Below are 13319 nucleotides of genomic sequence, written 5' to 3'. Positions count from 1 at the left end.
GTCAACACTTTCTAACGCCCTAACGTTTTACAACCTCCATATAGCTTGATAACTGGCCCATGTCTATTGTGCCCTAGTGAAAAAAAAACTTTAGTATATTTCAAATATGCTTACATTTGTGTAAGTACATTTTAAGTATTCTAAGTATTAAGTGTACTATCTATAAATATATATGAAGTATACTAAAAGCATGCTTGTACCAATTTTGACATAACTTTAAACATACTTTAATATAATTGTACCAAAACACACTTTTAAGAATTATATTAAATAAAAGTATACTTTAAGTGAACAAAATATGTATTTTCTCAAATGTAAATATACACTTGCTCAAGTGTATAGTTAAGATATTTTAAATATCTTTAAAATATACAGTGCAGACCAAAAGTTTGGACACAACAATGTGTCCAAACTTTTGGTCTGTACTGTATGTTATATATGTTTTAAAGATATATGCTCAAAATAGAATTTTCAAAATTAACTTAAAATTTACCTAACGCTTACTTTAAATTCTTAATTTCACTATGTTTTAAATTACATCTCAGTGTATATACACTGACATTAGGCTAATAAAGCATGCCTTTTTAGGTGCCTTAATAATCTTTTACTATTTTTGTTAAAATGGCAAAGAATAAAAAAATAACAGTAATTATAATGGAACGTGATGTAATGTTGTTTAACAAAGTAAATAATGTGTTCACACCTGACACTTTAGTGACAGGTGCTACAACAAAAACAATACTTTTCCTTAACACTAAACGTAGCAGGCATCTTCAGTTTTACATCTCTCCGAATATGATCTGCTGTTTTCAGTTTTTTTAACTAAAACACGGAAGGGGTGGTGGTCCTCTCCATCAGCGATCCCGGTTCTTCCGTCCCTGGTCCAGCCCACAGAAGGACCCTTCGATTGTCCTTCCCTTCTTTCATGGCTCAGATCCAGGGAATATCCCTCGGCCACCGGCCGTGCTCATGTTGATTTTCAGCTACCCCTCACTGATCTCCCTATGCCCATCATGCCTTCCTTTGGCCTCCATCAGCAGCGACAAACCTGGAAGTCTTCCATCTTCTCCTTCAAGTTGCGGGTGTCCTCTGTCCTCCGCCCAATTCCCTGCTCCGGCTCAACATTGTTGCTGAGGCTCACTGGCTCTGCTGCCGAGCGCCAGCCCCCTCCATGATCCACCGTTCTTTTCTTCCCACCACTGATGCTCATCGGCCCTCCTCTGCTCTCGTTGTGGACTTGCTCCTTCGACCAGATTGTCTCTCCCAGCTTACCTCCAGGAGAATGCCGCCATCAGACTGCCACGCTCACTTCCACGTGTCTCATCTTGCAGCTGGATTTTCAGCCTCATCAACCAGCAACCTTGCCGCACCCGTGGGGCGTTGTATAGGTAAGACCTACCTGCTCCTGACTCGTTCATCTTCTGTTTACATGATGTCAAGGTTAGAGCACTAGTTTATCTGCCCTCCTGTGGCTGGTCAGTCTTAACATCTTTAGGGTCTTGATTAGCTCAGTTTGTGAGGTTCGCAGAGTTTTAAGCTGATCTAAATTTCACCGGCTCCGCCTTTCTAATGGCAGTTGCTCTTTTGCCAGCTTCATTTGGTATTCTCCGCCCCAGCCCTCTCTTCCCTCCATCTCTTTAAATTGCTCTAAATTCCGTCAGGCATCCACAACTGACTCAGTTTGTGTCTTGCGCACATTCTGCCTTCCAATCCAAGCTGCCTTCTGGTTTCTCAAACGCAGCACCATTTTTCTTTAAATGTTAAGTTAATGTCGCACCTGTCTCAGAAGGCTAAGGGCGCGCCCGTCAACGAACCACTACTTTTGGGGCCAAGTAGTGGTTCTGGTCATTGTCTGAAGCTGCTCACTGACTCTCTCCAAATCCATCGTCTCACCGCAGCTGGCAGATCATCCCACGCCCGCATATTTCCCAGTCTCCCGTGTCAACTCTGCCTCTTCTAGTCAGCTTTCGCACCTGCACAGTGATCCGAACTTCGCAAGCGTCCCGCTTCCCATATTGTTCACAGTCTGCCGCGTCACTCATCCTGACAACTTCCCTTCCTCCTTTCCCTCGTTGTCTGTCAGCTCGAACTCATATCAGAGTGGCATACACGCAGTGAGTACATGGGCATGCGCATTAAAGAGAACCACGACATTTAGAGGAGCTGTCAGTTCAGCACATGCGACAACGTGAGACATCAAATGAGTCAGCTTTCTTCGGATAACTGGATGGCCGCACATGCTCGTTGTGGTTTCTACATATAATTGCTGCTGGAGCTAGTAGCAGTCAACTACAAAGAACACTTGTAATTGACTATCAGAGAATCTCCTGTTCTCCGATAGTCCGACTCCTAAGCTAAGTCTGGCCGTCGCTGGCAATAAGGTTTATGATGATCTAACTTCTCTGTCATGCGGCTAATTAAATAGCAGCATAACCACAGCTAATTTTTGTTGATTGCAGCCGTCCGTTGGTGTTGCATGTATGGCGATCTGACATTTGGCGTCCCACCAGAACACCAGCCCTCCGACGTGGACTCAGTCTCCACGCGTGAGACTGGTTTTCTGCTTCGGCAAGAAACCTGACTTATTCCGCCCCTCTTTCCGCCTTATCCGCTTTTTACGAATAACGACGATGGTGATAGTGGTAGCATGGGGCTGGAGGGAGTTTCAGATTAGCATCCTGCTCTCAGTTTTGGGGGGTTTACAAGACAGATGAACGGCCCTATTATTTAAGTGCTCTGCATTCCATTAAGTCACACCTATCTCATAGCGAGCCAAACTTCATCTCATCACTCTCATTACAATTTGAAAACAATTCAGGATCTATAAAAACGTATCCACGCATTTATCTTTAGCCCGGTAGTGATAAAAACCAAGGAGATGCAGCTCATCACCCCAGTCCTAACGTCCTCTCATTAGCATCATAGCTTAGAGAACAGACCTAAAACACTGTTGGTTCATAAATCTCTGAATGGTTTAGCTCCTCAAACCATTAAAGATCTGTTGTATCAACCTTTTGGTCCACTCTGGTCTTCCGGTTCTGATCTGCTCTGCCTCCCCTTGAACCAAACAAAAGCAGCATTCAGCCTTGTGCACCACAAACCCGGGAAAAACTTCTGAAAATATTGTAAAACAGAAGAATCAGAAGTCCTTTAAATCTCGCTTAAAAGTCACTATCTATAGCAACTTTGTTGCATAATTTATGAATCATTAACCAGCATTTGATGCGTAATGTCAGCACTTGGAAAGGATGTCACCTTTATGTCATGATTCGGGGCACTTCGGGCTACCCCGCTGCTGAAATGTACTACATGCTACAAATGAAACCCTGATTTGACCACTACTATTGACGAATCGCTGCACAGGCGTTTTAAGCTTCCTCTCATCCACAAGTCAAGCCTTTCTCCTTCTTGTCATCTAGCAGTCACCATCAACTCTGCTATCCTCACAAGTCATTCCAACATCCAATCAACGTTATTTCTCAAGTCCTTCACCTCAGCATGGTATGCCTTAACTAAATTCGGTGCAGTTTGGAAATCTTCTCATCCTCACGACAGGGTCATATCCTTCACTATTCGTTCACTCATCGCCACCTTCAGCTCCCTTTATTCGCAATTCAATGGCAACACTCTCTAGCTCTTATTTGTTTATGAAGTACGGACTTCATGGGGGGAACCTATATTTAATTTAGTACTCTATTTTTTAGGTTCTGTTCTATCTCCTTGTAAAGCACTTTGAACTGCCGGAAATGTTCCTGAAAATGTGCTCTATAAATAAAATTACCTTTCCTTGAGGATCAATGGGAAAAACTGGCGTTTGCATCCATCACCTAGCATAGTTTATCTCAGCAGCTGTTTGTTCACCATCCCATTTTAGTAATCTATAGTTTAAAATGCTCAAAGGGACACCGCAGGTCTTGTATCTGTGCCTCTTTCACATCATACTCAATTTTACTTTTAAGCAATAGTAATTCCATGATCTTAATTTCCAGGTGCGTGACTGTTTGTTTTTCTTGTATTTCCCTCTTTACCAAAAACTGGATGACCTGAGCAAAGTTGGCTCCCCCACCTTCTTCAAATTTAACAAAATTGATCTCAAACATTTGTGCTGGTGTGTAAAGCAAAAATGTTTGTTTGTGTCATTTAAAAAATATTAAGAAATGTTTCCAGAGATCATGAAAGGTTCCTTCCACCCCCTACTTTTATGAAATCAAACAAATTTGGTGTCAATCAACTCAGCTACGTTCGTGCAGCAAAGATTTTTGTTTGTGCAGCTATCATTTTAGATCGATAGATAAATCTTTATTGTCATTGTTACAAGAACAACGAAATTTAAAAAGTGCCATCAGTCAGTGCATATGCTTAAAAACAAAAAAAAACTGTCTCACAATTCACACACAATGTAAGAAATAACAAATAACTGGAAAAAAAACACAAAAAAACAACAACAAAAAACCTAATAAATAAGAATAGCCACATTTTCACATTCATCATTCATGATGATTAATGGTTGTTTTTGATTGCATTTAGTTTTGTTGTTGCTATCGGGTAAAAACTGTCTCTGAGATGGTTGGTTCTTGTTCTGGTTGCTCTGTATCTTCTGCCTGAAGGCAGCAGTGTAAACAGAGAATGTCTGGGCTGAGAAGTGTCCTTTGTGATGTGTTGTGCTTTTCTTAGACAGCGGTCGCTGTGCAGGTCTTCCAGTGAGGGGAGAGGGCAGCCAATGATTTTTTGGGCTGTATTCACAACCTTTTGGAGAGCTTTCCTTTGAGCCGTAGTGCTGCTGTTATACTATACGCAGATACAGTAGGTCAGTATGCTCTCTATGGAGCACTTGTAGAAGGACACCAGCAGTTTCTCCTTGATGTTGTTCCTCCTGAGAACTCTCAGGAAGTACAGTCTTTGCTGGGCCTTTTTTGTCAGCTCGTAGGTGTTCATGTTCCATGTGAGGCCCTGCTCAAGTTGACCCCAGGAAACGGAAATCAGCTACCCTCTCCACACATTTTCCCCCAATGGTTAGTGGTGTAATGTCCGTTTTTTTCCTCCTGTAATCTATTATGAGTTCTTTTGTCTTTGAGTTATTGAGGAGCAGATTGTTCTCCCTGCACCACACCAACAGCCGCTCCACCTCACCCCTGTAGGCGGACTCGTCGCCTCCTGAGATGAGCCCCACCATCAGCAAACTTGATGATGGTGTTGCTGTGTCGGGCAGAGGTGCAGTCGTATGTGTACAGACAATAGAGCAGGGGGCTCAGCACATAGCCCTGTGGAGAGCCAGTACTAAGGCTGAGGGCAGTGGATGTATGTTTTCCCACCCTAACTCTCTGCTGTCTGTTGGTCAGGAAGCTCATAATCCACATGCAGGTGGAGTGAGGGAGACCCAGATCCCCCAATTTGTCCACCAGTCTGTGAGGGAGGATGGTATTAAAAGCAGAGCTGTAGTCTACAAAGAGCATCTGCACATAGCGCCCCTGCTGCTCCAGATGTGACAGAGCAGCATGGAGGGCTGTGATCACAGCGTCCTCTGTGGATCTGTTGGCTCTATAGGCGAACTGGTGGGGGTCAAAGCCAGGAGGGAGAAGTGCTGTGATGTGACCCCAGACCAGTTATTCAAAACACTTCGTCACCACAGGGGTTAGCGCCACTGGCCGGTAGTCGTTGAGGCAAGAGATGTGAGTTTTCTTGGGTATTGGGACTATGGTGGAAGATTTCAGGCAGGATGGGACTGTAGACAGGGCTAGGGACTGGTTGAAGATCCTGGTGAAGACTCCAGCCAGCTGATCGGCGCAGTCTTTCAGGACACGTCCAGGGACGCCATCAGGTCCAGCAGCCTTCCTTGTGTTGATGGCCCGCAGTGTGCGCCTCACCTCGTGCTCCTCTACAACGAGGAGTGTGGTGTTATGGGTCGCTTGGTGTAGTGTGGCTGCCTCTGTTGGCTTCACCTCAAAGTGGGCAAAGAAGAGGTTCAGCTCCTCTGCCAGCGTGGCGTCACCTTCCGCAGCTGCGAGGTTGGTCCTGTAGTTGGTGAGATGCTGGATTCCCTGCCACACCTGCCTGCTGTTGTTGCTATCAAGGTAGCACTCTATCCTCCTCCTGTAGTCGGACTTGGCCATTCTGATGCTGCTCTTCAAGTTAGCTCGGGCTGTACTGTAGACGGTCCTGTCCCCAGACCTGAAGGCGGTATTCCTGGTCTTTAGCAGTCGCTGGACCTCCTGAGTCATCCAGGGCTTCTGGTTTGGGAATACCCGGATGCGTTTATCCACAGCTACAGTGTCAATACAGTACTTGATGTAGCACAGTACACTGTCTGTAAAAACCTCCAGGTCCTGATGTTCAAAAACATCCCAGTTTGTCCTGTTGAAACAGTCCTGCAGCTGCTGTGTCACATCCTCAGGCCAGGATTTGATGGTTTTGGTGATGGTTGGAGCAGTTTTCCTCAGGGGGGCATAAGCTGGAATTAAATGCAGGGACAGGTGATCGGACTGACCCAGGTGTGGAAGTGGTTTAGCTTGATGTTGGAGTAGACTTTGTCCAGAGTGTTAGCCTATCTTGTAGCACACTTTACATGCTGGTGAAATTTGGGGAGCGCCATCTTCAGGTCTGCATGGTTGAAGTCCCCCGCTATGATGTACACAGCATCTGGATAGATGCTCTGCAGATGGCTAATGCTGCCATGCAAAAGTCCAATAGCTGTTTTAGCATTAGCATCCGGTGGTATGTAAACAGCGGTTACCATGACTACGGTGAACTCTCTGGGGAGTTCACCGTCTCTCTGCATCTAACAGTCACATACTCCAGGTCTGGGGAGCAATGGCTGATGACAGTCGCTGTGTTAGTACACCAGGTGTTGTTCACGTACACACAGAGCCCCCCTCCTCTGCTCTTACTGGAGTCTTTCGTTCTGTCGTGGCACTGTACTGTGTAGCCTGCTAGCTCGATGGCAGAGTCTGCTACGTCTGGACGCAGCCACCTGGCTGGAGGTCCGTGATCAGAAGAATACAGCTGTCCTTCACTGCGCTGTGAGATGCAGCCTGTAGTCTCAGTTCATCCATCTTGTTTGCAAGGGATCTGGCGTTCGAGAGAAACAGGCTGGGGAGCTGTGGTTTGTGTGGTTGCCTCCGTAGCCTAGCTACCACGCTGGCCCTGCAGCCCCACTTCTGCCTTCTTTCTCTACGCCACTGATGCTTCCTCCCTGCTGTGATGGTAATCCACGGCGCGCCGGGGCTCCTCGCTATGTCCCCCGGAATATTGAACAAGCGTTGAAAATCAGCTGTAACATCTGGTTCGTAGCGGGCACCAATCGTCAGGAGATCGTCCCGACTGTATATTTTGTTTGTCCAACATAACGAGTACGGAACACAAATCAACACGTACACTAACAGCCAAACATAGCACCGACCGAGAGAGCAATGAGCCGCTGCAACTGCGTGCGCCGCCATCTTGAGATCTGCTGTCATTTTAAAGATATTACGGTAATTAAAATATTCTCCACGGGTCATAAAAGGCCAATAACCCAGCCCCATTCACCTTTGCAAAAATGAATAAATTTGGTGTCAATAAACTTAACTAAGTTTGGCACAAACATTTTTGCTGCACAAACCAGCACAAATGTAGTCTAATTGACTGACACCAATCTTGTCTGATTTAAAGAAAGTGAGGGGGCTGATTGACCTTTCATGACCTCTGGAAACATTTCTTAATATCTTTGAAATGATAGTGGCACAAATGAACATTTTTGTTGCACAAACCAGCACAAACATTTGAGACTAATTTTATTATATTTGAGGTATTCGATCTACATTTGTTGCTTTAATAGTTTTTTTGGAATATTTAAAAAGTAATTTAAAAATGTTATCTAATTGACTGACACCAATTTTGTCTGATTTGAAGAAAGTGAGGGAGCTGATTGACCTTTCGTGACCTATGGAAACATTTCTTAATATCTTTGAAATGATAGCGGCGCAAATGAAAATTTTTGCTGCACAAACCAGCCCACACATTTGAGACCAATTTTGTTAGATTTGAGGTCTTCGACCTACATTTGTTGCTTTGATAGTTTTTTGGAATATTTAAAAAGTCATTTAAAAATGTTATTTAGAAAATAAAGTTTATTAATCTTAATGTGTTCTGGCATTATTCTGCCAATACCATTATATTACTTGAAAATGGTCTCAGAACAAACAATATTATCGTTTATCTGAATAACTTCTGGTACAATTTATCATTCAGCAAAATTTATCATGACACGCTGCTGTTTGCTTTTGGTTCCAATGCAATTGAATTTAAATGTCAGAACTTCTCTGTTATAGTTTTTTGACATCTAAGCCCAAACATTTCTGCCAATTTATGTCACTAATCTAGTTTTTGAGTGCCGAGTGATTAACTCAACAACCAGAATTGCTAAAATGTTGCTCTCAAGATCAAATGATACAACCAAGCAGGTTAACTCGGTTGGTCTCCCACACACCTGACAGCACATAAACATCCCTCTCAGATTCACGCTGAAGGTCTGGTCCCACTCCTCTAAGCTGGTGTCTTCGCTGGCCGAGTTCTTGTTAATGCCAGCGTTGTTGCAGGCGATGTGGATTGCTCCCCATTTTGACACAATGGTGTCAACCATCCTCTGCACGTCGTCCAAATTGCTGATGTCAGCTGGGATAGGAATGGCGTTGATGCCTGGAAAAGGTAAAAAAATAAATAAAAAATCATTTTGACCTCACCATTAAAACCTAAAACTATAACTGCTAGTGGAATAAGTTAGTTTTCATTGTTTTAAATCTGTGATAGTTCATATTACAAAGAATACATATTACTCCACCACTGGCAGGAGGAAACTGCTATGCAAGTTAGCCTTTAGCATGCTGCCATCTGGTGGCCAGACGCTGAATATGGTAACACAATTCATGAATAAAAATGAAATTTTAAAAGTGCAATTATCAAGAAAATGTGTTAAGATAAAAAGTATACATTTTAACCTATTTTCTGCAAAAGGTAAAAATCATGACCACATTCTTAAGTGGAGCCAACCAGTTCAGACCTATCAAGACACTTTCATGTGCTAAATTTTCCTTTTGAAATGTTATTAAAAAAATGTCAAGTTTCTTATAGACAAAATGAGTAAGTTATTTTCTCATTTATTTTATTATTTATTATTTATTTATTATTACTGTAAGGCGCAGTTATTTACTGCGCCTTACAGTAAATAACTCTAAGGCGCAGGATTTTATTTCAGTTATTTATTTGGAACAAAAGCAAAAACATGGAACATGGTCAACAATGTCAAGTGCTGAGACCTAGAACTGTGGTTCCTCCACGGTCTGTATTTATGTTAATCTCATTGAACATTGTGACGAGGCCGTCTCAGAACTGCGGTGAGCACAGAAACTGGATTGAAAGACATCAAAACGGTCGGTTATCGTTAAGTAGCTGCTATTAAAACACATATTTTTCAATAACTTTATTGACAAATGGAATTTTGGAGATTGGCCTGTCATTCTGCATTACTGATTTTATACTTCTATAGTTGAATTTGGGTCATTTTTTTCTGCATTTGGGCATATCATTGATATTGGATTTGGTATGGATGTGCAGATTAACCCTCTATTTTTAACATTTTCTCATTCATTCATTCATTCATTCATTCATTCATTCTCATTCAATGGAGATGGTATTTTTAAAGCTAACAAAATGATCAGCACGGGCAACATCAGTTACAGAGACCGTGGAAAAATGCACACCCTTATTGATAAACAAGTTCAGAGTGTGTCCTCGATTGTGTGTTACTTGTTTAACATGCTGAATTAGATGAATATTTTCAAGTACGTATATCACACAGCTTTTTTGCCCCTCTGTCTTTGGGCTTGTCAACATGGATGTTGAAATCTCTCACTCTGCTTAATCTCTCATTAAGCAGTCATAATCAATGCATATAAGAGATAAAAGCTCAGTAAAGTCAACAAAAAACTAGTTTTCCAACATATGTTGGTGTTTTGCATAGAGTTAGTGTCAGAGCTCATTTATGGCCTTTTACCTCAATTCCCAAATATTAAGATGATTCAAAATAGCCTAAAAGACTCTTCTACATCTTAGTGTAGGGGTGTCAAACTCCAGTCCTCAAGGGCCACTGTCCTGCAGTCTTTAGATGTGCCACAGGCATAGGGATAGAAACCGGGTAAGGTAAGGTAATTATATTTATATAGAACATAATAATAATAATAATAATAATAATAATAATAATAATAATAATAATAATAATAATAATAATAATAATAATAATATTCTTTATTGTCATTATAGAAACCATGCAATAAAGTTACATGGATTATAACAAAATTGGGTGATAAATAGCACTAGTGGATATTTAATGTCTACCGGGTATAAACTGTTCTTCAGTCTGTTTGTCCTTGCTTTATTGCTCCTGTATCTGAGCCAAATGGCAGCAGTTGGAACAAATTGTGACCGGGGTGTGAGGAGTCTTTTAAAATGTTCTTGGCTTTCCTGAGGCAGCGAGACCTGTGGAGTTCGTCAAGAGCAGTCAGAGAGCAGCTGGTGATCTTCTGAGCAGATTTTACAATTCTCTGGAGAGTCTTCCTCTGTGCTGCTGTGCAGCTGGGGAACCACACACAGAGACAATAGCAGATGATGATTTCAATAGAACATCGATAGGACACCAGCAGTTTTTGAGAAATATTGTTCCTTCTAAGACTCTCAGAAAATAGAGTCTCTGCTGGGCGTTCTTTGACAGTTCTGTGGTGTTTACATCCCAAGCCAGGATACATCATATCCATGATATGAACTTCCAGGAAACAGAAGTTTGACACCCTCTTCACTGGATCTCCGCAGATTTTTAGTGGTTGAATATTTCTTTTAATTCTCCTAAAATCCACTATGACAGTGGTTCCCAAAGTGTGGGGTGTGCCCCCTAGGGGGCGGGGGGGGGGGGGGGGGGGGCGCAGTGCCATTGCAGGGGGGTGCGGGAAGCAGTATGGATGAAAGAAAAAAAAAGTTACACAAAAGTGTTTCACTATAAAGATTATTTGTAGTGTATTTTGTTGCAACCTGAAGTGTGAAATAAACTTCAGTGTAGTTTGAAAACAAAATATGTGTATAGATTTATGTCTGGTTGAACGATGTGTGTGCCCAGTTGATTTTTTTTTCTCTTTTGGGGGGGATTTTATTGTAATCCATAGGGGGGGGCAGAAAATCTTTGTGATCCACTGGGGGGGCCCAGAAGAAAATCTTTGGGAACCACTGCACTATGATCTCCTCGGTTTTGGCTGTGTTTAGGATCAGCTTGTTGTCTGTGCATCATGGTGTCAGTCGCTCCACCTTGTTCTTGTAGGCAGACTCATCCCCCCCTGAGATGAGGCCCCCTACAGTTGTGTCGTCTGCAAATTTAACAAGGGTGGTACTTTGATGGACTGAAACACAATTGTGTGTGTACAGCGTGAAGAGCAGAGGGCTCAACACACAGCCCTGAGGAGAGCCAGTACTGATGTCGATGGTAGGACAGTGGCAACAGCATCTTCAGTTCACCTGTTAGCTCTATAAACAAACTGGCATGTGCCAAAGTAATGAATAAATGAATATGACTCTGAACCAGTCTTTCAAAACATTTCATCACCAATGGGGTGAGAGTCACTGGTCGGTAGTCATTCAGGCAGGTGATGGGTGATTTTTTAGGAATGGGAACAATGACGGAGAATTTCAGGCAGGATGGGATTCTGGCTTGACTGATTAAAGACTTCTGTAAAGACCCCATCCAACAGCTCTGCACAGTTCCTCAGCACACGTCCAGGAATACCATCAGGTCCAGCTTTTTGGGGTTGACAGAATATAGTGAGCGTCTCACTTCATATTCTTCTACCTTGAGGATAGAGATGCTTAGTTGCACTGCTTCATTCTGGACAGTTGCATTGGAGGCTCCAACTTGAAATGAGCGAAGAAGTGGTTCAACTTGTCCGCTAGCGAGATGTCACCTTTGGCTGCTCCATGGTTGGTTCTGTAGTTGGTGATATGCTGGATTCCCATCCAAACCTGCCTGCTGTTGTTGTTCTCCAGATGCTCTTCAATCCTCTCCTTACAGTCTTTTTTAGCTTTTCTGATCCCTGTCAAGCTGTAGAGGTCATTGTCCCCAGACATAAAAGCAGCATTCCTTTCTTTAAGCAGCCGCTGGACTTCTCTGGTCATCCATGCCTTTCTGTTTGGGAAGATCCAGATACGTCCTTTCACTGTAACATTGTTAGTGCAGGTCTTGATGTAACATAGAACTCTGTCAGTGAATAATTTCAGGTCTGTATGTTCAAAAATATCCCAGTTTGTTCTTTCAAAACAATCCTGCAGCTGCAGAGAGGCATCATTAGGCCAGCTTGTGATGGTTCTTATCGTGGTACGTTCAGATTTCCTCAGGGGGGTTAATGCAGGAATCAAAAACAGTGACATGTGGTCAACCTGCATCAGGTGTGGTAACTGCCTGGCTCTATAACCCAATATGATGTTGAGTAGACCTTATCCAATGTATTGAATAAGGTACATTAGCGCACTTTACATGTTGGAATTTGGGGAGCACTACCTTTAAGTTGACATGATTAAAATCTCCGGCAATAATGCAAACTGCATCTGGATAGCGGCTCTGTTGGTTATTAATGCTGTTATACAGTATTTTTCAGCAACAAGGCAATTCAAAGTGCCTTACATGAATTAAAAGGAAATACAAATCAAATAATAAACCAAAGGAAAGAGAACAAACCAGAGGAAAGAGCAAAAGAAGCTAAAGTATATCAACTAGATACCCCTGATCTGGGTTGCTGGATAAGTATAAGTAAGTATTCTCTGGACTTTCTAAGTATGCTCTAAATATGTGAAAGTAATGAGTATTCCACAGTTTCTAAGTAATAATAAAAACTAAGTGTTCCTGTTCTGGAAGAATTATTTTCTGGAGTCTACGTTGGTTCTAATTCCTTTCCTGGGTTGCAATAGTAGGAGTTTCTCTGCATTGTAATCTAAAAAGTGTCTAAAACGTATAATTTAGTCTAAATAGTGAGTACGCCACAATTTCTAAAAATACTAATAAACTAGAATAATCTAAAAAGTATAGTATAGTGAGTGTTACATGCAGTGGTGGCTGCATGTGGGATTCCCCCCCAGTTCAGGTTGCTGCTGAGCTCCGGCGGGTTAAGCAGGCCCAGCTGGTTTCACTCTGCCTCTTGATGAGCAGAGTATAAGACTAGCTGGGAAACTGACTTTCAGTGCCTCTTGGCCAATTGGGCAGCATGTGTGCTGTAGCTTTGTGGTGCTGTGAATGAGGATTTTGGTCTACTAGA

General features: G+C 42.5%; 1 protein-coding gene across 1 annotated transcript in view; it reads right to left on the bottom strand.

The window, feature by feature from the left end:
* The window catches only part of LOC102222561, a 45229-nt gene that overhangs the window by 12513 nt on the left and 19397 nt on the right, over positions 1-13319 (bottom strand). The window contains exon 8 of the mRNA XM_023325108.1: positions 8465-8673. Within this exon, the coding sequence (XP_023180876.1) occupies positions 8465-8673 (209 nt within the window). The remainder of the gene's footprint in view (positions 1-8464; positions 8674-13319) is intronic.

This window comes from Xiphophorus maculatus, chromosome 20 (genome assembly GCF_002775205.1).
Source record: "Xiphophorus maculatus strain JP 163 A chromosome 20, X_maculatus-5.0-male, whole genome shotgun sequence".
Taxonomy (NCBI): domain Eukaryota; kingdom Metazoa; phylum Chordata; class Actinopteri; order Cyprinodontiformes; family Poeciliidae; genus Xiphophorus; species Xiphophorus maculatus.
This window is presented reverse-complemented; position numbering and strand designations above follow the sequence as displayed.